The sequence below is a fragment of the Mobula birostris genome, chromosome 7 (assembly GCF_030028105.1).
Source record: "Mobula birostris isolate sMobBir1 chromosome 7, sMobBir1.hap1, whole genome shotgun sequence".
Taxonomy (NCBI): domain Eukaryota; kingdom Metazoa; phylum Chordata; class Chondrichthyes; order Myliobatiformes; family Myliobatidae; genus Mobula; species Mobula birostris.
The window spans coordinates 64536036-64563547 of record NC_092376.1 but is presented as its reverse complement, the minus strand read 5'-3'; the positions used below and the strand labels follow the sequence as shown (position 1 = coordinate 64563547).

At 41.1% G+C, this 27512-nt stretch overlaps 1 protein-coding gene across 1 annotated transcript in view; it reads left to right on the top strand.

The window, feature by feature from the left end:
* The first annotated feature begins 3020 nt into the window (after window positions 1-3020).
* Window positions 3021-27512, top strand: part of ccdc90b (coiled-coil domain containing 90B) — a 45253-nt gene continuing 20761 nt past the window's right edge. Inside the window, exons 1-6 of the mRNA XM_072263306.1 lie at window positions 3021-3274; window positions 11080-11196; window positions 19862-19965; window positions 22694-22795; window positions 23554-23595; window positions 23681-23752. Coding sequence (XP_072119407.1) covers window positions 3169-3274; window positions 11080-11196; window positions 19862-19965; window positions 22694-22795; window positions 23554-23595; window positions 23681-23752 — 543 coding nt within the window. The 5' untranslated portion in view covers window positions 3021-3168. The remainder of the gene's footprint in view (window positions 3275-11079; window positions 11197-19861; window positions 19966-22693; window positions 22796-23553; window positions 23596-23680; window positions 23753-27512) is intronic.

The window sequence follows — 27512 nt, the reverse complement described above, 5'->3', positions numbered from 1 at the left end:
CACTAAGTGGCAGTGGGGTGAAGAGCAGGAGAAAGCTTTCAAGGAAGTGAAAGAACTCCTCCACTCAGCGAAGTTGCTTGTTTACTATGACTCAGACAAGGAGATCACCCTTGCATGTGATGCCTCGCCCTGTGGAGTCGGGGCAGTTCTCTCACATGTAATGGAGGACCGTTCAGAGAAGCCTATTGGTTTTGCTTCACTTACCCTGACATCTGCTGAGAAGGGATATTCACAGCTAGACAGAGAAGGTCTGGCCATTGTTTTTGCAGTCAAATGCTTTCATCAGTACCTTTATGGACATGTATTTACAATTTATACGGACCATAAACCACTGATAAGCCTGTTCAGTGAGACTAGATGCATCCCACCGCTAGCCTCAGCCAGGATACAGCGTTGGGCTCTTACATTGTCAGCCTACCAGTACACTATAGTGTACAGAGTGGGTGGGGATAATGCAAATACTGATGCACTGAGTCGACTACCTTTACATGAGACACCTGTTACTACATATGTGCCTCCAGAGACTGTGTTTTCATTGGAGAGGCTGTCAGAGACACCTGTAAAGGCAACCCAGATCAAGCAGTGGACAGAGAGGGACCCAGTCCTGTCCCAAGTCAAGATTGGACCTGCTGCACCTGGACGTGAAGGCGAAAGTGGAGAGAAAGCAGGAAAAGCAGAAGGAGGGACATGATCAACATGTGCGAGAGAGACAGTTAAAACCGGATGACAATGTCTATGTGAGAAACAATCAGCAATGGCTGCCTGGGGTTATTCTTAAGCAGAGTGGTCCCGTCTCCAATATTGTTAAGCTGACTGATGGGCGTGTTTTTCGCAGACATCAGGACCATGTGCGCCTGCGTCATGATACAGGCTCAGAGGCAGGCAGTTCCATGCAGTTTCCATTTGTGAGACAGACTACGGTGGAAGCATGTCCACCAGTGACTTTGCCAGAGGGAGAGACGCTGGCTGAGGGGTCGGGGTCCCCTGAAGAGGATGGACATTCTCACACAGACACACAGACCCCTCTCATGCCCCCAACACCAAATCCACCCAAAACACCCTCACCAGCGGTGCCTGCTGGGTCACCAGGGGGTAGTGCGTAGATCACAGCATGCTCACAAACCTCCTGACAGACTGAATCTTTGACTGGACAGTTCTTTTTTGTTGTTGTTAGATTGAATGTTGAATCTGTCATGTTTTCCAGATGTTTTGTATTGATAAACTGTTGCTGAGATACTAGTATAAGGTTTCAGGGGTATGCAGGTTAATAACACCACTGTTTTTATTTCCTAGTTTTTTACATTTGAGGATGTTGGATTTTAAAGGGGAAGAAGTGTTGTAATGTGAGCATTATTAAAAGTAAGTTAATTCTAATTAAGAAATGGGGTGTTTTACTTCCGTTTCTTTTTACTTCTGGTGTGCTTTGTATATAGTGTGCCTGCTATGCCGTATGGGTTGTGAAAGCCTCTGTATATACATAACAGTTTTGAAGTTCGACATAAGGTTGTTTCTCAGGCATGAAGTTGTCGAGTGTGCCTTTTTCAAAGTCGAAGTTACTACAACAACCAACTTCTAGCGCCCCTCCCCAATCCCCTCTAAATACTTATGGTATCCCTGTGCACTGAACTGGTTATGACACAGCAGAATGTAGTTCAACTTTCCAACTCTTCATCATAAAATATTGTCCTTAGTTACACTGTGATCCATGATAGTCATATATCAAAATTGATACCCCTTTTGAGAGTACCCTGTACAGCCATTGGGTCTTTCATAGATACGTGTGCCCTCTTGTAAAAATCAAAACATCTCATAAATACTTCATAAAATTTTAACACAGAACTAAAATTACTCTGAGACTAAATCAATTAAGACTTTAGTGCAAGCTGTCCAGCAATCTACAATCTCCTAAGCATATATTGCCCTATTGAATAAGAAGTCAATAACTGCATCTTGATTAGCATGTTATTATGCTGCTGGTCTTCATGATGATATGAGAACAAGGATTTATGTGATGTTTTGCGGTGGAATAAAATGCAATGTAATGTGATACAGTACAAAACATCAATGAATAATTGTCTCGCCATAGCACATGTCAAATTGCCATTATTTTCTGATCCTCAGAGTGGAAATGCATAGATTATGTCAATAGTTCCTTCAATAACTGCACCGAACTGGCTATTGGGCATTCATCTCTGGCCCGGCCTTGGATCTATTTCCAGCGAAGATGATTCAATTGTTAATGCTCTCTCATTACACGCATTGAAGCTTCATTCTCACTTCAGATTTAGCCAAATTGTGTGTGCTCATGCAATGAAGGACTGTTATGCCTTTAAACATCGATGGGATTAAGGCATATCTGCTTGTTAGTCGAGCCACAAAATATCCTGCAGTAACAGCCGTGGATTCTGCGTGTCCAGAACATCATTCCTCCCTTAAACATGGGGACTTGCTGTGTGCGATTGGCTGCCCACGTCATCAAATTCACTTGGCACAGTATTGTTAAGCCTTGTTAGAAACAGGCAATTTCGGCCGCGTTTCTTGGTGCTGAATGACCTGATGGAAAAAACTGATTTAGTGATGATTGGGATCAGCTGTGAATAAGTCCAAATGATCAAACTATCATCTGGAATTTCGGTAGACCGCGTCCCCTCGTCGGCCTTTTATTTAATGCGCAGGGAACTACAGTATGAGTGGCGGGGTGGTTCAATATACAGTAATCTCTTGCTTCTGAGAGAAGATGCGGGAAATAAAGTATTTTGTTTAAAATCACACATATAAAAATTTCTTTTGGTGAAGTATGAACTTTTGTATTAAGTGAAATTACGTTCCTGTAAAAATCAAGCGATTTGAGGAACCAAAAAATATTGATACAATACGAATAAAATGAATACAGTACTGTTCTTTCGGGTCCACTCAGACAGTACTGTAATTATAACTCCAGCCCACAGGATGATGCTATTTTCAGTGCCGGGATTTTCTCAATGAGCTCGCGAGGCTGTGAGTTTCGTGGGTGGAAATGACATCAGGGTGAATGGAGACGGTGTGAATTTTGTTGAATAGGATTTCACCACTTACTCTAATTAAAATACCAGCCGTAGTTTACTCTCTCCTGACATCACTGTTTATCGAAAATAAATCGTAAAGGTTGCGCGCGGTGATAGAAAGAACATGAAGATGATACGACGTTGTAAAACTTTATTAGAGACGTACAACTTCCGAGCTCTGGACCTGCATCGTTCGTTAGCCGAAAGTCCAAGGATGTATTTAAAACGCAGTGAGTGTAAATTAATGCTGAATGATCCTCGTTCGGCTAACCTCTGAATATTTTCCTTGCGATCTTAATTTATGGAGAAGTACCAAAGTACAATACAGTCAGGAAATGAATAAATTTGGGGTTTTGTTCAGCGAATGAACAAAAAAAACAGACCATGATATCTTTCAGTAACTTTGGCGTGACCAACTCCAGCACTTCTGTCCCAGCAGTGACATGAGCCTGCCTACATTCTCATAAAGTATTGACAGGATTTCTCCTGAATTTGCTCAGCTGCTACATCTGCTACAAAACGTCTTTCCACAGCTGCTGCCTAGCGTACTGAGTGTTTTCAGTACTTGCTGTGTTCATTTCAGATTTCCGGCATTTGCAATACTTTGATTTGCACTCCCACATCCCTTTTACCAGTGGCCAAAATCACTGTGATAATCCCTCCCGCAAATCAACCATCTCTGAACCTGAGACAAACGAATGAAAGGAACTCTCCCCGCCACCGTGCTTGCCTCTTATCACATCCATCGTTTTCCCCCGAAAAAGCAGCAGTTATGTAATAAACTAATGGAATTGTTACAAAAGTGTGTGATGGGTGAACCTGTTAAGCCAGAATGAAATCAGATACTTATGTAACCATCTGTGTACTACCGGCTCTCCTTAATAAGACCATAATGGAGCAGAATTAGGCCATTTGGCCCATCGAGTCTGCTCTACTATTCAATCATGGCTGATCCTTTTTCCCTCCTCAGCCCCACTCCCCGGCCTTCTCCCCGTAACCTTTGAGGCCATGTCCAATCAAGAACCTATAAAGTTCTGCCTTAAATGCATCCAACAACCTGGCCTCCACAGCTGCCTGTGGTAATAAATTCCACAAATTCACCACCCTCTGGCTAAAGAAATTTCTCCGCATCTCTGTTTTAAATGGATACCCCTATATCCTGAGGCTGTGCCCTCTTGTCTTAGGCTCCCCGCCATGGCAAACATCCTTTCCATATCTACTCTGCCTAGCTCTTTCAATGATCTTCCCTCATCCTTCTAAGTTGCAGCAAATACAGACCCAGAGCTATCAAACCTTCCTCTTATGATAACCCTTTCATTCCCAGAATCATCCTCGTGAACCTCCTCTGAACCCTCTCCAATGCCAGCACATCATTTCAAAGATAAGGAGCCCAAAACTGTTCACAATACTCAAGGTGAGGCCTCACCAGTGCCTTATAAAGCCTCAGCATCACATCCCTGCTCTTGTATTCTAGACCTCTTGAAATGAATGCTAACATGGCATTGGCCTTCCTCACCACTGACTCAACCTACAGGGTGCTCTGCACAGAGAATGTCAAGTCCCTCTGCATTGCAGATTCCTGGATTTTCTCCCCATTTAGAAGATAGTCCATACATTTATTTCTACTACGAAAGTGCATGACCATGCATTTTCTAACATTGTATGTCATTTGCTACTTTCTTGCCCAATCTGTCTAAGTCCTTCTGCAGCCTACCTGTTTTCTCAACATTACCGGCCCCTCCACCAAACTTCGTATCATCTGCAAACTTGGCAACAAAGCCATCAGTTCCATCATCTATATTATTGATATACAGCATTAAAAGAAGCGGTCCCAACACCGACCCCTGCGGAACACCACTAGTTACTGGCAGGCAACCAGAAAAGGATCCTTTTATTCCCACTCGCTGCCTCCTAACAATCAGCCAAGGCTCTAACCGTACCAGTAACTTGCCTGTAATACCATGAGATCTTAACTTGGTAAGCAGCCTCATGTCTGGCTCCTTGTCAAAGGCCTTCTGAGTCCAAATATACAATATCCACTGTATCCCCTTCATCTATCCTACATGTAATCTCAAAGAATTCGAACAGGTTCATCAGGAAAGATTTTTCCTTAAAGAAACCATGCTGACTTTGTCCTATCTTGCTGTGTGTCACCAAGCGCTAAATAACCTCATCCTTAACAATTGACTCCAACATCTTCCCAACCACTGAGGTCAGGCTAACTGGTCTATAATTTCCTTTTTGCTGCCTTCCTCCTTTCTTAAGGAGTGGAGTGACATTTGCAAGTTTCCAGTCCTCTAACACCAATGCCAGAGTCCAATATTTTTGAAAGATCATCGCTAATGCCTCCACAATCTGTACTGCAGTCTTTTTCAGAACCCTAGGATACAGTTCATCTGGTCCAGGTGACTTATGTACCGTTCGGTCTTTCAGCTTTTTGAGCACCTTCTCCCTTGTAATAGTAACTGCACTCACTTCTCTTCCTTCACGCCCTTCAACATTGGGCATTCCGCTAGTGGCTTCCACAGTGAAGACTGATGGAAAATACTCACAGTACTCATGCAGAATGCTCATTATGCCCTTTCATTCTCGAAAAGCTGAATACAGTAAATGGGTTTGTTTTGCAAAGAGGAGAAAATCTGCAGATGCAGGAAAACCAAAGAAACACAGACAAAATGCTGGAGAAACTCAGCAGTACAGGCAGCATCAATGAAAAAGAGTAAACAGTTGACATTTCGGGCCAACGCCCTTCATCCTGCCTGGCCTGCCGAATTCCTCCAGCATTTTGTGTGTGCGTTGCAAATGGGTTTGTTTTTTCTTAAACCTTTATGTGAATGAACGTTTTACCGGAAAAGCTATATCTTACTGCTTCACTATGTTCACACAGCACTGTAGTTACATGTGCCTTAAAATGACATGCTTCACATACGCAAGTGCGGCTTTATTGAAGGCTCTGACCTGAGAGTAGGTCTTTTGTCAATTTGCTTGGGAACAACATGCAGCCAGCTGTAAGTGCAGCCCTGATACAGGCTCTGTGGCACACTGTTTACATGCCAGCCATTGACGATGATCTTCGTGTCTTCCTTGGACACATGAATATACCAGAAAATTGGAGGATGGCGAATGTTGTTCTGTTATCCAAGAAAGATAATAGCGATAATCCTGGGAATTACAGACCAGTAAGGATCACATCGCTGCTGGGCAAATTAATGGAGTGGATTCCTAGATTTAGGATTTACAAGCATTTGGAGAAGCATAGTGTTATTAGGAAAAGGAACATGGTTTTTAAAGGGCATGTCATGCCTCGTGAGCCTTATTAAACATAGAAAACATAGGGCACAATACAGGCCCTTAGTTTAAAGTAACATGGACTTACTTTAGAAATTACCTAGGGTTACTCATAGCCCTCTATTTTTCTAAGCTCCATGTACCTATCCAGGAGCCTCTTAAAAGACCCTGTTGTATCTGCCTCCACCACAGTCGCCGGCAGCCCATTCCATGCACTCACCACTCTCTGCTAAAAGAAAAATTACCCCTGACATCTCCTCTGTACCTACTCCCAAGCACCTTAAAACCGTGCCCTCTTGTGTTAGCCATTTCAGCCCTGGGGGAGAAACTTCTGACTATACACATGATCAATGCCTCTCATTATCTTATACACCTCTGGTGGGTCTCCTCTCATCCTCTGTCGCTCCAAGGAGAAAAGGCCAAGTTCGCTCAACCTATTCTCGTAAGGCATGCTCCCCAATCCAGGCAACATCCTTGTAAATTTCCTCTGCACCCTTTCTATAGTTTCCACATGCTTTCTGCAGTGAGGTGACCAGAAATGAGAACTGAGATTTTGAAGAGGTTACAAAACAAATTGATGAAGGTAGAGCAGTGGGAGTGCTCTTTATGGATTTTAGTAAGGCTTTTGACAAAGTTCCCCATGGTAGGCTTATCTAGAAAATCATGAGGCACGGGATGCAGGGAAACTTGGCTGCATGAATTTGGAATTGGCTTCCCACAGAAGGGATAGTAGATGGAGCTTATTCTGCCTGGAGGACAGTGACCAGTGGTGTCCCACAAGAATCTGTACTGGGACCTCCTATACTTTGTGATTATTATAAAAGACATGAACAAGGAAGTGAAAGGCTGCAGATAACACAAATGTTGATAGTGTTGTGGATCATGTGAGAGGTTGTCTTTGGCTACAACTGTTTATAGAAAAGATACAGAGATGGGTGGGGAAATGGCAGATGGAGTTCATTCCAGAAGAGTATGAAGTGATACAGTTTAGAATATCAAACTTGAAGGTGAAGTACAAGGATAGTGGCAGGATTCTTAGCAGTGTGGAGCAACAGAGGGATCTGGAGGTCCGCATCTGTAGATCACTTGCTGTGCAAGTAGATAGAGTGGTTAAGGAGGCCATTGATGTATTGACCTTCATTAGTCTGGGAGCTGAGTTCAAGAGCCAAGAGGTAAAGTTGCAACTTTATAAAGCTTGAGTTAGACTTGAAGTATTGCATTCAGTTCTGGTGATCTCATTATAAGAAGAATGTGAAAGCTTTAGAGAGGGTGCAGAGGAGAGAACATGTCTTATGAGGTTGAGTGAGCTAGGAATTTTATCTTTGGGGCTCTAGAGGTGTATGAGGTCATGAGAGGCTTGATAGAGTGGACAGCTAGTCTTTGGGCAGAGTGGATAATACCAGAGGACATCAGATTAAAGGGAGTGGAGGAAAGTTTAGGGGATTTGTCAGAGGTTGGTATGGTAGGTGTCTGAAGCATATTGCTGGGGTTGATGGTAAAAGGCTGATAGTATAGGGGCATTTAAGAGACTGCTAAGTTGGCCATTCATAACACTATAAGCTATGGGAGCAGAATTAGGCCATTTGGCCCATTGAGTCTGCTCTGCCATTTCATCACAGCTGATCCATTTTTCTTCCAGCCTCAAACTCATGCCTCCCCCCCCCCAACCTCCACCTATCACTTCATGCCCTGACTAATCAAGAATCCATCAGCTGCTGCCTTAAACATACATTAAAAACTTGGTCTCCACAGCTGCCCATGACGAAGAATTCTATAGATTTACCACTCTGGCTAAAGAAATTTCTTCTCATCTCTGTTCTAAAAGGACACCCCTCTATTCTGAGGCTGTGTCCTCTGGTCTTAGACTTTCCCACCATAGGAAACATCCTGTCTATATTCACTCTATCAAGGCCTTTCACTGTTCGATAGCTTTCATTATTCTTCTTCTTCTGAATTCCAGTGAAATCAGGCCCAGAGCCATCAAGCACTCTTCATGTGACGTGCTGTTTAATCCTGGAATCATTTTTATGAACCTCCTTTGAACCCTTTCCAGTTTCAGCACATCCTTTCTCAGATAAGGTGCCCAGAACTGCTCATAATACTCCACCTATCGTCATATCATCTGCAAACTTTGCAACAAAACCATCAATTCCATCATCCAAATCACTGACCTACTGTATAACATAAAAAGAACTAGTCCCGACCTAGACATCTGTGTGAACACCACTGGTCACTGGCAGCCAACCTGAAAAGGCTCCCTTTATTCCCACTCTTTGCCTCCTGCCAATCAGCCACTGCTTTATGCATGCTAGAATCTTTCCTGTATCTTTCATGGGCTCACAGATTGTTCGGCAGCCTCATGTGTGGCACCTTGTCAAAGGCCTTCTGAAAATCCAAGTACGCAACGTCAACCAAATCTTGTTTGTCTATCCTGCTTGTAATTTCTTCAAAGAATTCCAGTAGATTTGTCAGGCAAGATTTTCCCTTGAGAAAACTATGCTGACTATAGCCTGTTTCATCATGTGCCTCCAAGTACCCTGAAACCTCATTCTTAATAATCGACTCAAACATCTTCCCAACACTGAGGTCAGACAATTAGTCTATAATTGCCTTTCTTCTGCCTCTCTCCCTTCTTGAAGAGTTGAGTGACATTTGCAATTTTTCAGTCTTCTGGAACCATTCCAGAACTAGTGATTATTGAAACATTATTACTAATGCCTCCACAATCTCTTCAGTCACCTCATTTAGAACCCTGGGGTGTATATAATATGGTCCAGCTGACTTATCCACCTTCAGACATTTCAGTTTCCCAAGAATCTTCTCCCTATTAAAGGTAACTTCACACACTTCATGACCCGATACCTGGAACTTCCTCCATACTGTTAATGTCTTCCACAGTGAAGCCTGATGCAAAATACTTATTCAGTTCTTCTGCCATTTCCTTGTCCCCCGTTAAGACTTTTCCATCATTGTTTTCCAAAATTTTCCAATTGCCAACTCCTTTCTCATGCCTCTTAATCCGATATCCACTCTTGCCTCGCTTTTACACATTATGTATCTGAAGAAACTTTTGGTATCTTCTTTAATATTATTGGCTAGCTTACTTTCATATTCCATTTTACCTCCTTAATGACCTTTTAGTTGCCTTCTGTTGGTATTTAAAAGCTTCCCAATCCTTTAACTTTCTGCTAATTTTGCTCTATTATAAGTCCTCTCTTTGGCTTTTATGTTGACTTTGACTTCTCTTGTTAGACATGGTTGTGTCATCTAGCCTACAGAATACGGATACTTCTTCCTCTTTAGGATGTATATATCCTGTGCCTTCTGAATTGCTTCCAGAAATTCCAGGCATTTCTGCTCTGCCATCATCCCTGCCAGTGTTCTTTTCCAATCAGTTCTGGCCAAGTCCTCTCTCATGCCTCTGTAATTTCCTTTACTCCATTGTAATACTGATACATCTGACTTTAGCTGCTTCTTCTCAAATATCAGAATGACATCAATCACATTATGATCACTTGCTCCTAAGGGTTCTTTCACGTTAAGCTCTCTAATCATTGGACAACACCCGATCCAAAATAGCTGATCTCCTAGTGGGCTCAACCGTGAGCTGCTCTAAAAAGCCATCTCGTAGGCATTCAAGTAACTCCCTCTTTTGGAATCCCACACCAACCTGATTGTCTCAATCTACCTACATATTGAAATCCCCCATTACGATTGTAACATTGTCCCTGCACAAACAACAGCATTAACTATGTTGACCCCAGGCCAACAATTTAACACATGGATTCTATTGTTAGTGTTGTTCCAATGCTCACTCAGACCACTTTTCCAATTTATAAAACCAAAATAGGACATCTCCCATTGGCCAGGCAATCGATGCTTTCTTCTCCCAGCCCCCTGGCATGGGGGTTCTTCCTTGCAATGGTTCGTTTCCAGAGTTGTTGTGCCTTTTCATTTGAAGCTCCATATCCATTCAGACAATGCACTGGATCAAGGTCATCTGACTGACCTGTATCACCTTCTTATTGACTCTGGTCCAAGTCAGCATCAATTTATTTCCCTCTTCCACAAGTAATTACAACTGGTAATTTATGGCTGTTTGTTCCAAATCAGTTACCAGACCAGTATCCAGCTCAAATCACTCGGCAGACACACACCCCACCATTCACAAACCTGCATGTTATATCATACCAAAGAACACCTCACAAATAACTTTTTATTTGGAAATGATCTCTAATCCAGCAGAGTACCTGGTGCATCATTGTGTCTTTGCTTTCAGCCAAGCAAAATCAGTGTTTTAAAGTAGAGGATGCAGTGCAGCTTCATAAAATGGCAACCTCCATTCCTTCAACCTCATGGCAAGAACAAAGACAATTGGTTTGTCTACTTCCACTGTCCTTGACTCATTCGTGTTCACTGTTTTCTTCCATATTTTATTTCCTTCATGGGCAACAGATAGATAAGCACATGATTGTAAGAAACAAAGGTTTCTGAACTGTGTTGGAGGGAGGAGTTAGATTGAGCATGGAGTAGATTTATATAGGGTGTCACAACATACTATATATGCATAGTAGTACACACTGTACTGTTCTGTGATAACTGGAAGTACCTTAAGTAATAAATGGTTTGTGCACTGAGCAACAAAAGAAACCATTCTGGTCTATGGGTTGGATATTTCATGACCGTGATGTCAGGGACATTAAACATGTACAGGCAACGGAAACTGATTTGTTTTGTCTGTCTGCAGGTTTTTTTGCTGCTACCTCGTCATGTGCTTATGACCCAAAGGTTGATTTATTGTCTCAAGAACAGAGGAGAATGAGTTTTGATACCCATGCTTTAGTCCTGGAGCTGCAAAGTAATGGTGAGAAGAAAGCATTGTACCTTACCATTTCTGAGTTTCACTTTAACCCGCAGTATTTGTCGGAGATTTTATTTTCTTCAGTTGGACTGATTATTAAAATTTTATGCACTGTGATTTTTAGCAATTGTTTGCTTTCTAAGTTAAAGTTTGGTGGTTTCTTTTACTTTCTGTGGAAACATCTTGAAGGGAAAAATGCACCAATACTCTTATTGTACATTCCTCTATCATTTCTAATGTTCTCATTCTTCCTCTAGAATTCTTCCATTCAACTTTATTCTTGTAAAAAATGAGCCTAGGTACTCTGTTGATAACCATTGGTTCTCCCTGACCAAAGTTTATTTTCCCTAATTCCTGAACTTGTCTACAGTTCTGGCCACCGCACTGCAGGATATGATAGCATAAAGAAAGTGCAGAAGAAATTGACCGGGATGTTGGCTGCTGTTGAGGACTGTAGTTATAAGGAGAGATTGTATATGCTGGATCAAATCTCACTGGAATGGAGGAGACTGAGGGTTACTTTATAGAAGTTTTTGAAATTATGAGGGGCATGGATACGCTAGAAAATCAGAATCTTGTTCCCAGGACAGGCAGTCTAGAACAAGCTTAAAGTGATAGGGAAGAAAATTTAAAGGAGATCAGAGGATAGGTTTTGTCCTGAATATCTGGACAAGCTGCTAGAAGAAGTGATGGCAGCAGATACATTCACAGTGTTTAAAAGGCATTTAAAGGTGAAATTTTGAGGGTACAGAATCTTTATGTTCCTGTTAGGTTGAAAGGAAAGGTTAAAAGTTTGAGAGAGCCATGGTTTTCAAGGGATATTGGAAACTTGGTTCGGAAAAGGAGAGAGATCTACAATAAATATAGGCAGCATGGAGTAAATGAGGTGCTCGAGGAATATAAAGAATGTAAAAAGAATCTTAAGAAAGAAATTAGAAAAGCTAAAAGAAGATATGAGGTTGCTTTGGCAAGTAGGGTGAAAATAAATCCAAAGGGTTTCTACAGTTATATTAATAGCAAAAGGACAGTGAGGGATAAAATTGATCCCTTAGAGAATCAGAGTGGACAGCTATGTGTGGAGCCAAAAGAGATGGGGGAGATTCTGAACATTTCTTTTCTTCGGTATTCACTAAGGAGAAGGATATTGAATTGTGTAAGATAAGGGAAACAGGTAGGGAAGTTATGGAAACTATCATGATTAAAGAAGAGGAAGTACTGGTGCTTTTAAGGAATATAAAAGTGGATGAGTCTCTGGGTCCTGACAGGATATTCCCTAGGACCTTGAGGGAAGGTAGTGTGGAAATAGCAGGGGCTCTGACAGAAGTATTTCAAATGTCATTAGAAACGGGAATGGTGCCAGAGGATTGGGGTATTGCTCATGTTGTTCCGTTGTTTAAAAAGGGTTCTAAGAGTAAACCTGGCAATCATCAGCCTGTGAGTTTGATGTCAGTGGTGGAAATTGATGGAAAGTATTCGTAAAGATGATATATATAATTATCTGGATAAACAGGGTCAGCTTAAGAACAGTCAACATGGATTTATGCGTGGAATGTTTTGTTTGACAAATCTTATTGAATTTTTTGAAGAGGTTGCTAGAAAAGTTGACGAGCGTAAAGCGGTGGATGTTGTCTATATGGACTTCAGTAAGGCCTTTGACAAGGTTCCACACGGAAGGTTAGTTAGGAAGGTTCAATCGTTAGGTATTAATATTGAAGTAGTAAAATGGATTCAGCAGTGGCTGGATGGGAGACACCAGAGAGTAGTGGTGGATAACTGTTTGTCAGATTGGAGGCCGGTGACTAGTGGTGCACCTCAGGGATCTGTACTGGGTCCAATGTTGTTTGTCATATACATTAATGATCTGGATGATGGGGTGGTAAATTGGATTAGTAAGTATGCAGATGATACTAAGATAGGTGGAGTTGTGGATAATGAAGTAGGTTCTCAAAGCTTGCAGAGAGATTTAGCCCACTCTTCTAACTGGCCTGAAAGATGGCAGATGGAGTTTAATGCTGATAAATGTGAGGTGCTACATTTTGGTAGGACTGATCAAAATAGGACATACATCGTAAATGGTAGGGCATTGAAGAATGCAGTAGAGCAGAGGGACCTAGGAATGATGGTGCATAGTTCCCTGAAGGTGGAATCTCATGTGGATAGGGTGGTGAAGAAAGCTTTTGGTATGCTGGCCTTTATAAATCAGAGCATTGAGTATAGGGGTTGGGATGTAATGTTGAAATTATACAAGGCATTGGTGAGGCCAAATTTGGAGTATTGTGTACAGTTCTGGTCACCGAATTATAGGAACGATGTCAACAAAATAGAGAGAGTACAGAGAAGATTTACTAGAATGTTACCTGGGTTTCATCTTCTAAGTTCAGAGAAAGGTTGAACAAGTTGGGTCTTTATTCTTTAGAACGTAGAAGGTTGAGGTGGGACTTGATAGAGGTATTTAAAATTATGAGGGGGATAGATAGAGTTGACGTGGAGAGGCTGTTTTGGGAGTGGGGGAGATTCAAACAAGAGGACATGAGTTGAGAGTTAAAGGGCAAAAGTTTAGGGGTAACATGAGGGAGAACTTCTTTACTCAGAGAGTGGTAGCTGTGTGGAACGAGCTTCCAGCAGATGTGGTTGAGGCAGGTTTGATGTTGTCATTTAAAGTTAAATTGGATAGCTATATGGACAGGAAAAGAATGGAGGGTTATGGGCTGAGTGCAGGTCGGTGGGACTAGGTGAGAGTAAGAGCTCGGCACGGACTAGAAGGGTCGAGATGGCCTGTTTCTGTGCTGTAATTGTTATATGGTTATATCTAAGTAGATGTACAAACAAATGGGCCAGTGCAGGCAAATGGGATTATCATGAATGAGATGGGAAAAAAGGTATAATCTAACATTTGTTTTCTCTAACAGTGAGGAGCCATTCTACTATCAGGATTAGACATGATTGTCTGTAAAAATCACTATTTATTTTTACTTCTATCTGCTTTCCACCATATCTTAAAATACCAGTGCCCGACAGGTTTGGATATTGACCTGTTCATTTGTAGAAGCTAATACATACTTGTTCTTGATAATCTGAATAAGGGAATGTTAGCCTGTATGATCTTTGCTCTTGATCATCTCTATACAGGGAAACAATCAATCATTAATTATAATCTCCCTGAACAGCGAAAGCCTTTACTTCAGCTACTGAGGCTGCTGTCAGAAATTCCCTCACTAAATCTGTCTCCTTCATCTCCTTAAAATTCAGCTTTGCTAAAGCTTTAGGTGTCCTTAAAGTTTCTGTTCTGTGATTTAGTGGCACATGAAGTGCATGGAACAGTTATGTGTTGAAAGCATCATCTAAATGCAAATACTCAATGCCTCTAGTCAAGGGTGTGAATTGACTGAATCTTGTATCCATTTATCACATTTTAATTAAGATAATGCAAATGGTAAAGATATGATCAGAGAAGATGATCTGTGCCCCAGGTGTGCACATTTCATTGAAGGATCATTTCAGTTTATTATTCTGCTGTTAATGACGTACTTGTTAAAAAAAATTGTGGATTTCTCTAAAGGCCTGGCTGAGAACCTAGAAGCCCTTGCTATCATGGTGTCCAATTCTACAACAAGCCTGGAAAACTGCATGGAGCCACGCACAGCTAACACAGTTTTGTTTTAGGAAAGCTTTTTGATATGTAATTTTCCCCTTTATTTATGATTCCTGACCAAGTGGAATAGATTTCTAACTTTATCTCTCAGAGTTTTAGAGAGCTGTGATACAAAGGTTCTCATGAAGTGCTGAGGCTCCACATTGCACCAATCACCTACAGAGGCATCGTTAGATGAGATTCTGTCTACTCGCCTGAAGATGTTTCCATTTGAAATGAAAAGCTTGATGAGTAGAGTGGTCATCCCTCAGTCAATACATAATAATGACTCTAAATCTGTTTTGCTTTGTGTCTGTGTGTGTGTAAGTAGGCTGCTGCATTTCCTGTGTTACCCGGAGACAATATGCTCACGGGTAAATTACTGCTGAGTTTGGAACGAGATCTCGTGCGAAACAGTCTTCTGTTTGAGGAACAGAGAGGGAGCAACACACCTGATTTTTTTCCAGGTCAAGCAGTGTCCGTGGAAAGAGACACAGTTAATGTTTCAGCTCAGAGACATTTTGTCAGAACAGGGAAGGAGGTAAACAAGCTAATTCTGTTTCAGAGATGCCCCCCCATCCTGCAGAAAGGTTATTATTATTGTCTATTCAGGGTAGTGCCTTGAGGAGTGCTGTGGAACAGAGAGGTCGAGAACTACAGGTACATGGTTTGCTGGAGGTGGCATCACATGAAGAGAGGGCGGTGAAGAAGTTGTTTGACATGCTAGCCTTGAGCAATCATGCAGAGTATAATAGATGGAACATTGCTGTTGGTGTACAAGACATTAGTGAGGCTGCACTTGCAGTATTGTGTACAATTTTGGTCACCCTGTAATAGGAAGGACTGGGCTGAAAAGAGTGTAAAGAAGATGTGCAAGAATTTTGTCAAGGCTCGAGGGTCTCAGTTATAGGAAGCAGCTGGGCAGGCTAGGACTTCCTGCTTTAGAGCGTAGTGGACTGGTGGGGGATGAGTTTATAGAGGTGTATAAAATCATGAGAAGCATAGGGAAAGGGAACAAAAAAGCAATTCTGGGTTGGGTGTTGTGTAATGGAGATTTGATTAGGGAGCTTAAGGTAAAGGGACATTTAGGAAGCAGATATCATAATATAATAGAATTCACTCTGCAGTTTGAGAGGAAAAAGCTAAAATCAGATGTATTGGTATTGCAGTTGAGTAAAGATAACTACAGAGGCATGAAGGAGGAGTGGCCAAAGTTGATTATAAAGGGACACGAGCAGGGAAGACATAGAGCAGCAATGACTGGAGTTTCTGGGAGTAATTTGGAAAACACAGGACCAGTTCATCGCAAGAAAAAAGTATTCTAAAGGGAAGATAAGGCAACTGTGTCTGACAAGGGAAGTTAAAGACAGCATAAAAGCAGAAGAGAGGGCACACAGTAGAGCAAAAATTAGTGGCAAGTTAGAGGATTTGGAAGCTTTTAAAAACAAACAGGAGGCAACTAAAAAAGCCTTGAGAGAAAAGATGAAATATGAAGGCAAGCCAGCCAATAATATAAAAGAAGATAAGAAATTAATTTTCAGATATAAGGATTAAAAGAGAGCCAAAAGTGGACATCAGACTACTGGAAAATGATGCTGGAGAAATAGTAATGGGGAACAAAGAAATGGCAGACAAACTGAATAATTATTACATGTTAGTCTTCACTGTGGAGGACACCAGAAATTCCAGTGAGTTGAGGCAAAGTGAGTGTAGTCACTATTACTAAGGAGAAGGTGCTGGGCAACAGAAAGGTCTGCTTGTAGATAAGTTCCCTGGACCAGATGAACTATACCCCAGGGTTTTGAAAGAGGTAGCTGAAGAGATTGTGAGGCATTAGTAATGAACGTCAAGAATCACTAGATTCTGGAATATTCCGGAGGACTGGTAAATTAAAAAATGTCAGTCCATGCTTTAAGAAGGGAGGGAGGTAAAAGATATTATAGACCAGTTAGCCTGACTTCAGTGATTAGTAAGATGTTAAGAGTCCATTATTAAGGATGAGGTTTTGGGGTACTTGCAGGCACACAGTAAAATAGGCCAAAGTCAGCATCATTTCCTTAAGCAGAAATCTTGCCTGGCAAATATGCTGGAGTTTTTTGAGGGAATAACAGGCAGGATAGACAAAAGTGAGTCAATGGATGTTCAAAAGGCCTATGTGAGGCAAGATAAGAGCCATGATATTAGAGGAATGATACTGGCATGGATGGAAGATTGGCTGACCGGCAGGAGGCAAAGAGTTGGGAATAAGAGGGGCCCTTTCTGGCTGACATCTGGTGACTGGTAATGTTCCACAGATGTTGCTGTTGGTGCTTTTCTCGTTATATGTTAACGATTTGGATTATGAAATTGATGGCTTTGAAACCAAGTTTACATAGGATACGAAGATAGATGGAGGAGCAAGTAGTATTAAAGAAGTAGGGAGTGAGCAGAAAGCCTTAGACACATTAGGAAAATGTGCAACGTGGTAGAGGAATTCTTAGGTCATAGAGCTTATTAATTAGTTTTGAGAGGATGATAATGTCGATTGCAGAGCTGTAGTCATTGAAGAGCATGGTGATGTATGCATCTTCACTGTCCAGGTGTTCCAGGGCTGAGGAACAAGGCAATGAAATGGCATCTGCTATTAACCTGTTGTGACAGTAGGCAAATTGGAGTGGATCCAAGTTGCTTCTCAGGCAGGAGTTGATACGTTTCATCTAATATGCCAAAGAAGGATGTTATCGACAAAATGGGAGGTGAGGACCTCGATAAAATCACTGTCACTAAAGAGATAGTGATGACCAAACTAGAGGGCCTGAAGGTAGATAAGTCCCCTGGTCCTGATGGGATGCATCCCAGGGTGCTGAGGGAATTGGTGGAGGTTACAGTAGACACGTTGGTAATCATTTACCAAAATTCTCTGAACTCTGGGCAGGTCCCGGGGGATTGGAAGACAGCAAATGTCATGCCACTGTTTAAAAAAGGATGTAGGCAAAAGATGGGCAACTATAGGCCAGTCAGCTTAACATCTGTAGTTGGGAAAATGCTTGAAGCTGTCATTAAGGAAGAAGTAGTGAAAAATTTAGAAAGGAGTGGTTCCATTTGACAGACGCAGCATGGATTCAGAAAGGGCAGGTCCTGTTTGACAAACTTACTGGAGTTCTTTGAGGACAGAATGAGTGCAGTGGATAGAGGGGAACAGGTAGATGTTGTATACTTGGATTTCCAGAATGCATTCGATAAGGTGCTGCATAAGAGACTTATAAATAAGATATGGATGCATGGAGTCGGAGGAAGTGTATTGGCATGGATAGTGGATTGGTTAACCAATAGAAGGCAGGGAGTTAGTATAAATGGGTGTTTCTCCGGTTGGCAGTTAGTGGTGAGTGGGGTGCCGCAGGGGGTCAGTGCTGGGCCCGCAGCTGTTTACCATTTACACTGATGATTTGGAAGAGGGGATTGAGTGTAGCGTAGCAAAATTTGCTGATGACACTAAACTGAGTGGAAAAGTAAATTGTACAGAGGACGTGGAGAGTCTGCAGAGGGATATAGATAGGTAAGTGAGTGGGCCAAGGTCTAGCAGATGGAATACAACATTGGTTAAAGCGAGATCATCCATTTTGGAAGGAATAATAGAAGAGCAGATTATTACTTAAATGGTGAAAGATTGCAGCACGCTGTTGTGCAGAGGGACTTGGGAGTGCTTATGCATGAATCGCAAAAAGTTGGCTTGCAGGTGCAACAGGTTGTTAAGAAGGCAAACGGAATGTTGGCCTTCATTGCTAGAGGAATTGAATTCAAGAGCAGGGAGGTCATTCTGCAACTGTACAGGGTACTGGTGAGGCTGCACCTGAAGTACTGTGTGCAGTTCTGGTCTCCATACTTGAGGAAGGATATATTGGCTTTGGAGGCAGTGCAGAGGAGGTTCACCAGGTTGATTCCGGAGATTAAGGGGTTAACTTATGAGGAGAGATTGAGTCGCCTGGGATTATACTCACTGGAATTCAGAAGAATGAGAGGGGATCTTCTAGAAACATACAAAATTTTGAAAGGGATAGATAAGATAGAAGTAGGAAAGTTGTTTCCATTGGTAGGTGAGACTAGAACTGGGGGACATTGCCTCAAGATTCAGGGGAGTAGATTTCGGACGGAGTTGAGGCTTCTTCGCTAAATATATTTAAGATACAGTTAGATAGATTTTTACATGGTAGGGGAATTAAGGGTTATGGGGAAAAGGCAGGTAGATGGAACTGAGTTTATGGACAGATCAGCCATGATCTTATTGAATGGCAGCGCAGGCTTGATGGGCCGGATGGCCTACTCCTGCTCCTATTTCTTATGATCTTATCACCAATCTTTCAAAGCACTTCATTACGGTAAATGTAAGTGTTCGTGGACACTAGTCATTGAGGCAGGTTGCCTCAGTCTTCTTGGGGACCAATGTAATTGAGCTGCTTGAAGGAAATGGGTATCTCAGATTGCTGAAATGAGAAAATAAAGATATCAGTAAACCCTCCAGCCAGTTGGTTAGCACAGGTCTTCAGTTAAGTGGAGGATGATAGGTTCTTGATTAGTAACGGCATCAAGGGTTAAGGGGGGAAGGCCGAGAATAGGGTCGAGAGGGAAAATAAAGCAGCCATAATCGAATGGTGGAGTAGACCCATTGGGTTGAATGGTCTAATTCTGCTCCTGTGTCTCATGGTTTCTGAAAGAAACTAGAGAGCATAGGTTTAGTATGAGAAGGGAAAAATTAAAAGGGACTTGTGGAGCAACTTCAGATAGATGATGGTGCATATACTGTATGGAACAGGCTGCCATAGACAGTAGTTGAGGCAGGTATAATAACAAAATTATAAAGCCACTTGGGGAGGTACTGTACCTTGATAGGAAATGTTTGGAGAGATTTAGGCTAAACATTGTCAAATGGGCCAGCTTGGGTGTGCACATTGGATGGCATGGACAAGTCAGGCCAAAGGGCCTGATTCCAGGTGTATTGCTCTGTCTAAATCATTATTCTAGTTGGAATTATCTTTAAATTTTCTCTTTTTTTATGATTAGGTTTTTCAAAAGAGCAAGCAGAGGCTATAGTAACAATATTAGCAAATGTAACCAATGCAAATATGGAATCTACATACAGGGATTTGGTAACTAAAGCACAACAGGTAGGTGCATCACGTGTGAGACTGTTTTCTCAAAGCTGATTATTAAAGATGTACTTTTGTAATGTTCAAATGCATTTTGAGTAGTCTGAATGTGACTCAATGTGGTATGTACAAACACTATGGGCAAGGTTGTCTCCTAATATATGAGGAAAATAGATTTAATTAAGATAACTAATGAAAAACAAATCAAGTTGATGTCCCTTTTCCCGTAAATCATTGATAGTAAGGAAACCAGTGCTGAGATAAGAGACTGAGGGCTCAGGGAATAACAATACTAAACCAGTCAGTATGGATTTCTGTAAAAATGTGTTCTGTAGCTATCGATTCCTCTTCATCTCTCTGTGTACTTTTCTTTTATTTGCCATCTACTGAACCAAATTTTGTTTTTTTAATTTCTTGGTTGCTATTTATGTTCTGCCTCTTCCTTGATCTATCTGGAGTTTATGAAGGCAGATGTTCCACTGCTTCTCACTGGATCAGTGATACTGTGGATATAAATAGCCCAATCACCATCATTTGACAGCAGTGTTAATTCTAATCCTGGGTCGAGTGAATACATGACCTAGTTCACCACCTCCATCCTGGCACTGCAAACACATATTTGTTTCTAATGTATAGCAATGTCTACTTACTTAAGTACCAATCTTTCTCCAAAATGGATAAAGAAATGTAAGCATGATTACTGTGGTTTGTTTTTTGCTTTATCATCTCAAAAGAGTCTATTCCTATGGTTGTCACAATTGTAAATATTAAAATATGAAGTTGTATCTTTTGGATCTATCATGTAAGGACACAACTGACTGTAAAGGTTGCACTTAATTAGGTTAATTACCACTGTATATTGTTCCTAGCGTATAAGTGCGCGTTTGAGCCTGGAGGACGTTGATGATTTAATGTAGGAAAGTGTGAGGACATGCATTGTGGTAAAAGGAATCTGAAGGCAATGTGGCACAGTAGCACAGTGGTTAGCACAATGCTCTAAATTACAGACAACCTGGGTTCAATTCCCGCCACTGCCTGAAAGGAGTTTGTACGTTCTCCCCGTGACCACGTGGGTTTCCTCCCACAGTCCAAAGACATACCATTTGGTAGGTTAATTCGTCATTGTAAATTGTCTTCTGCTTAGGCTCGGATTAAATCAGGGGATTGATGGCCAGGACGGTTCGATGAGCCGGAACTATACTGCATCTCAATAAATAAGTCAGTAAATAAATAAATAAATAATGAGTATAAATGAATGTTTGGTGGGCTGAGGGCCTTTTTCAATGCTCAATTCCTAATTGATTATCACAATTTCACCATGTCTCATTTTCTTGGGAAGGTGATGGTGATCCTGTCTCATAGATCGTGATAATTTCTGGGCCAATCTTATCCCCATAATAATTTTTCGTGCATCAGTAATAGCAAAAAAACAGCATTATATGAGATGTGTGGAGAAGGGGAGAGAGATTTCTGATTGATCTTGCTGCAGAAAGATTTGCTGTTTCATTCAGTTTTTTTGGTAAAGGTTTTGAATTACTAAATTACACTTGGCAGCTTGCTTTAGTTTCTGTCTTGCTTACTGCTAACCTTGTTTAGCTTGTTTACAGATACACTAAGCAAAAGTAGTGATGAGTATATTGTTACACTTCAGACCGGAGGTTTGTTTATTGTGGTGAGTCTTTTGTCAGGAGGTGAAGTACAGCAGCAAGACTGTAACGATTAAGTTAATCTAATTGCATCTTTCTTCCTCCCACCTTCTCTCCCCATTCCACATGAATCTTCTTGGTGTTACACTTGAAAATTAGAAATATTCTCATTGGAAATTCATTCTATCTGGCCTTTGAAGTCCTGATCTCAATGTAGTCCTGCTTCTAATCTAGTTAGTTCATGTCAATTTGCTATAAGAAAAGGCATAAAATGAACTTAAATTTGTTTGTGAACAACTCACTACTGGTCTATTGTATGAAAGCAATGCCTCTGATACAGTTGGTTGGCTCACTGACGATGCCAGTGCCCTAAGGATCTCATTCAGTAATATCCCATGCATTGCAAAAATTGGCTTCCAGCTATTTCCACCAGTGACCTGTCATCTGTAGACACCAAAATAATCACGTTTTTTCCATTGCTGACCATTAAGCTTTATTTTGCTTAGTGCCATTTTCATGGGAATGCTGTGAAAGCAATGACAGATCTTTCATTCAATTGGTATAATTTAGTCAACCTTTAATTAAAGCTGTGTTCTATTATGGAACATTTGTATACAGTAAAACTTCATTAATCTGACAAGTGGTGCTGGGTCAGCAGATTTTCTGAACCATCAGATATAATTTTGTCAATATTCCAATAAACTTTGAATTCATTTAACATCAACTTAACTCTTAAATTCACACTAACACAGTGAATGAGGTATGTGCAAGGAAGAGAGCCAGTAAGTTTTCAAAGAAGGGCAGCCAATATAACCAGGGTGAATTTAAAGAGAGCACAGAAACTGTGGCCCTGGCAAGCTCAAGGATGTTGGAGAACTGGGGCCCCCATGAATAGGAATCACAAACGTCTGGAGAGCCTAATGCCAGACCACCAGGGTCTTCCAGTGATGGAACATGTCGAATGATGGGGGAGGGAAATGAGATTTTTGAACATTGGTGGAGCTGACGGCTATAGTCAAAGAATTATGTGAAACTTACCAGTTCATTCACCTCTCAGTCTGCAAAACTGAACATTTGTATGGAATATTTCTTTCTTCCAGGAAATAATGCTGCATCAAATCATGGCCCATTTAGACTCAATAAGAAAGGATATGGTTATTCTTGAGAAAAGTGAATTTTCAAGCCTGAGGATGGAAAATGAGGTATGATGTGACTTCAAATAGTACTGTATCACTAGTATACTACGAATTAGGTGCTAAATAAAATAAGACCAGGGTCTGGAAAGGTTTGCCTGCCTTTGCTTCATAATGCATCCTTACACTACTGGCATTAGGTCTTGATGTGTAACCACAGTGAGTTCCTAAGTTATGGAACTGGCTTCTTTCAACGTTTAAAGGCAGTCCTTGACATCATTTGGATGTGATTCTCCTTTGTGGCTGAATATTTTTTTAAGAGGAGAGAGATAATCAAAATGTCTCTTAGAATCTATGCACTTGATTCGGCTCTTATCAGGAAGAGGACAGTTTATTTTAATTAAATGCGTTTATGATTTTTTATAATGTTTAAATTTTTCCCGTGCTTCTGTTGAGAAGGTTTTAATATTTTGAATGTAGGATTTAAAGAATGTAATAACCAGCAGATTAAAGCTGAGGTATGCCTTTGCCACCCATCAAAGGATTTCTCAGCAGTGTTGCTTGAGGCCTTGTTCAGCTCACTGATATGATCTGATTACATTGGATGGAACTCTATCACTATTCAGAACTTCCCAAATGTCTCCAGGCTGTGCTCAGTCAGTGAACAGGGCCAGATCTGGTCAAGTAGTTGCTGATTGAGATTCCGAGAGATTAGCAGGCAATGGGCCCTGCTCAACAAAATATGGATCATTATTTAAATAAGACATGTGCTTTGATTACTCTTCAAGGAAATGTTCCTTGACGTATTGAAACTTTTTTTTCATTAGAAAATAAAAATTGAATTGGAACACGTGAAACAACAGCTAATGGTAAGTTACTGTTCAACTATTACAAGTACAGACCGTGTTTTTCTGGTTTTGATTGCCAGTGTTCATTTCAATATTGGTTTTATAGGATGAAGTTAAGAAAATCAGAAATGATACAAAACTGGACATGAACTTGGAGAAAAGCAGAATCATGGACTCGGTAATATATTGTTGACACTAATGTTGACTTGTAGCTATTTCATGTTTGTTCGCTGTCATTGCTTAAGAAGTTCCCTTTAATTTAATAGATCATTTTCCCATGTTTTACATGGGGAAAGTGTGGTATTGAGCTTCAACAAAATTGAGAGATGCAACAAAAACTAAAGGAGGAGGAAGTGTCATGTGAGGAAAGAAAAGGAGGCAGGATAGAGGAGGTAAACATTGCTAAAGATTAGCTTTATTTGTCTCACATACATTGAAACATACAGTAATGTGTGCCGTTTGCATCAAATCAAGTTAGTGAGAATTGTGTTGAGCAGCCTGCAAGTGTCACCACGCTTCTGGCACCAAAATGGTGTGCCCATAATATACGAACCCTAGCCTATGTCTGTGGAATGTGTCAGTGGCTATCTTGGATGGTTCTTTTGCAATCACAAGACCCTGTTGGACATTTTTTGCTGTAGGCCTTGTTTGGTGGACAGGCAGCGAGCCAGTCGTGTCACCTTAGTTGTAGTGAGGACTCTTGCTGTACCATGGTGTTGGGGCTCAGTTGGGGGTGGCCTCGTCTGCTGGTGCTGCCCTCCAGTGTTGGATCGGTGGAATTACAGGCTGGTCTGCTGGGAACCATCAATTTGCAGGACCTGTTGCTCAGGGTCTTGGACTAAAAATGTACTTTCTCACGTGACTACATTCTTTTCTTTCCCCCTTCTCGTTATTTTGAATGCCCGTGTACACTTTTGACCCTTGGCCCCAGAGGAAGGCTGTCTCATTCAGCTATGGTTTGAATAACAATTAAAATTGATTTGATTTTGATTTTTGTTTTGAAACCAGAGCACCAAGGGAAGCCCACACTGTCACAAGGAGAACGTACAAACTCCTTGTGGACAGCGGCAGGAATTGGAAGCCAATCTTATAGCAGGTGCTGTAGTAGCATTACTCTAACCACTACACCACTGTGTTGCCCTGTTCTTTCTTGCAGTCTTCCACCTCCATTAAAATGAACCAAGTAACGACTCTAACCCAGCATCCAGATTATCGAATTAATGACAGTTATCAGCTTTCAAAAATTTAAACTTCGTATGGGCATTTAGTTATGCAGGGAAAGCCCAGCAACTGCAAGTTAAGTTGTCATCATCTCTGCAGAGACTTTAGGTGAAAATCAAGTTGCAAATGTGAGAGTAAAGCAATACAAGTTGACAACCTTTCATCAGAACACGGTAAACATAGAAAGCTTTGAGTTGCAGAGGATGATGGGAATGCATATGATGTCATAGAAAAAGAGACTGATGCAAGTAGTTCTGGCTAAGGGAGTGTTGGGGATTTGTTGATCACAGTTGATCACTGTAGAAAGTATAAAAAGATGAATCATAGGAGAAAAGTAAAGGGACAGGAACAGAACATTTAGTCCCTGGAGCCTGTACAATCATTAACTATGATCCTGTATCTCAATACTATATTCATTTTTTTATCCATAACCTATGATGTTTCTTGTGTCTGTTTGCTTAAATGTATGCAGCCTTCTGTGGAAGAAAATATGCAATGTAGCTATTCATCCCATTGCATCCTAACAGAGCAACACCATCCTCTTCTGCTTCCCATTTCCCTGTGATGTGTTCTCTTTCACATACATCAACTCCTTTTTGATTCTTTAGCCACTTACCTACACCACAGGATCCTTTTCAGCAGGAGGGTATCCTGCAGCGTAGGTGGGTGCAAAAGCAGGACCCACAGCAGAAACCCATGTGGTCATGGGGAAAACGTGCAGACTTCACATAAACAGCACTCGGGGTCAGCCTGTGAAACCGAGTCCCTGGAACTGGAAAGGAGCAACATGAACTGATGTACCAGTGTGCCTCACTGCTTTATTCTCGAATCTTTTTGTCCTTGATCACTGGCGATGCCCCAACAAGGTCCAATGTAAGATCGACTAGCAGAATCTGATGCTCTGACTAAACACAGAATAGCTCTTAAAACCCCAAACGCATCCACTAGCCAACCTTTCCAGTTTGTGGTAGAATGGACTAGTTCTGGTGAAAGGTCATCAGTCCACAATGTTAGCTAGTTGTACTGTCTTCACAGATGCTGCCTAACATGATGCATTCTCTTTTATTTCGGATTTCCACTAACTGTAATGTTTTATTTTAATCTATAGTCTCCTTCTACTTTCACCCTCTTCAGACAAGTCTTCATCACCCTCCCTCAGCAACATGTCACTTAATCTATTTTGGCTTCCGCCCTATCGCAGGCATTCACTTTCTTCTCTGGACATCTGCCCCTTCTCTGCAATTCACATACAGTACGTCCAGTTACTAACTTTTCCTGACAAAAGATAATTGACCTGCTGTGTTAATTCTATTTCTCTCTTCAGAGATGTCGCTTGTCACAAGAGCACAAGATAATAAAGAGTAGGCTATCAGGCCTCTCAAACCTGTCCTGCTATATTGTATGATCATGGTCTCTGCGCCAGTTCCCTATAATCTTCAATTTCTCACTCTTTCAAATATTAATTTATCTCTACCTTAAATATACCTAAAGGATCCGGCCTCCAGCACTCTTAGGATGGAAATTATTCCAGAGATTCTCTATCTTTTAAGAGATGAAATTACAACATGTTTTAATTTTAAATGACCAACCCCTTGTTTTGGAGCTATGTTTCCTTGTTCGTGACATCCCACTTAAAAGTGTCCATCAAGCTCCTTTGAAATCATGTATGTTTGAATAAGACCCCTCATTCTTCTATACTCCAAAGAATCTACTGTAGATCCTACTGTCTTCTTTCTTTTGATAGGACAACCCTCTCAACCCAGAGATTAACCTGGTGAATCTTGGCTGCCTCCAAAGCTACTATATTTTTCTTGTCAGTAACGACACTGAAACTTTACACAGTACTTCATGGGTAGTCTCAACAACATGTTGCTCAATTTTATAAAACTTCCCTAATCTTTAACCTATTTGCAATAAAAACCAGATGTCATTTGCCTTCTTAACTACTGATTGGATTTGTCTGCTGACTTCCTGTGATTCATGAACTAGAACATCTGAATCCCTCTGAACCTCACTCGTTTGCAGTCTCTCTCAGTGTAGTTAATAATCTACCTTTTGATTTCCCCCCTTACTGAAGTGTGTGACTTCACATTTTACCACATTAACTCCATTTTACCAGGTTTTCACCCTTCACTCAATTCATCTGTATACTATTGTGGAACCACACTGTCACCATTACAAGGTGGCTTTCAACCTATTTTCATTTGATCAGTAAGCTTGGAAACATTACATTTCATTCCATCCCCAGTAACAAATGCAAATCATGAACAAATAAGGGTCATGAACTGATCACTGGGTACTCCACTATTACATCCCTCCAGCTTGAAAAGGACTTGCTTATTCCAACTGTCTGCTTTCTTCATGACAGCCAGTTTTCAATCTATGCTAACACATTTCCTCCTGCTGACTGTTCTCAGTGTTATTTCAAATCTTCTTTTATATTTCCAGCATCTGGAGTTGACCAATAACAGATGAATGGTTTCGATATTGAATGTGAAAGTATTTTTAAGTGGAGACCATTATATCTCTAATTTCCCCCAAAATATAATAGCAACAACAGTACTATGTCAACTGAGGTCCAGGCTCAAGATTAGCTAAGGGTTCAGTGTTTACAAATCAAAAAGGAGAAAATGTAGAAAATCAAATCTTATACTTATAATAAATATGTATGTGATCCCAAAAAAAACCTACATTATTTAGGCAACAGTTCGATTGAT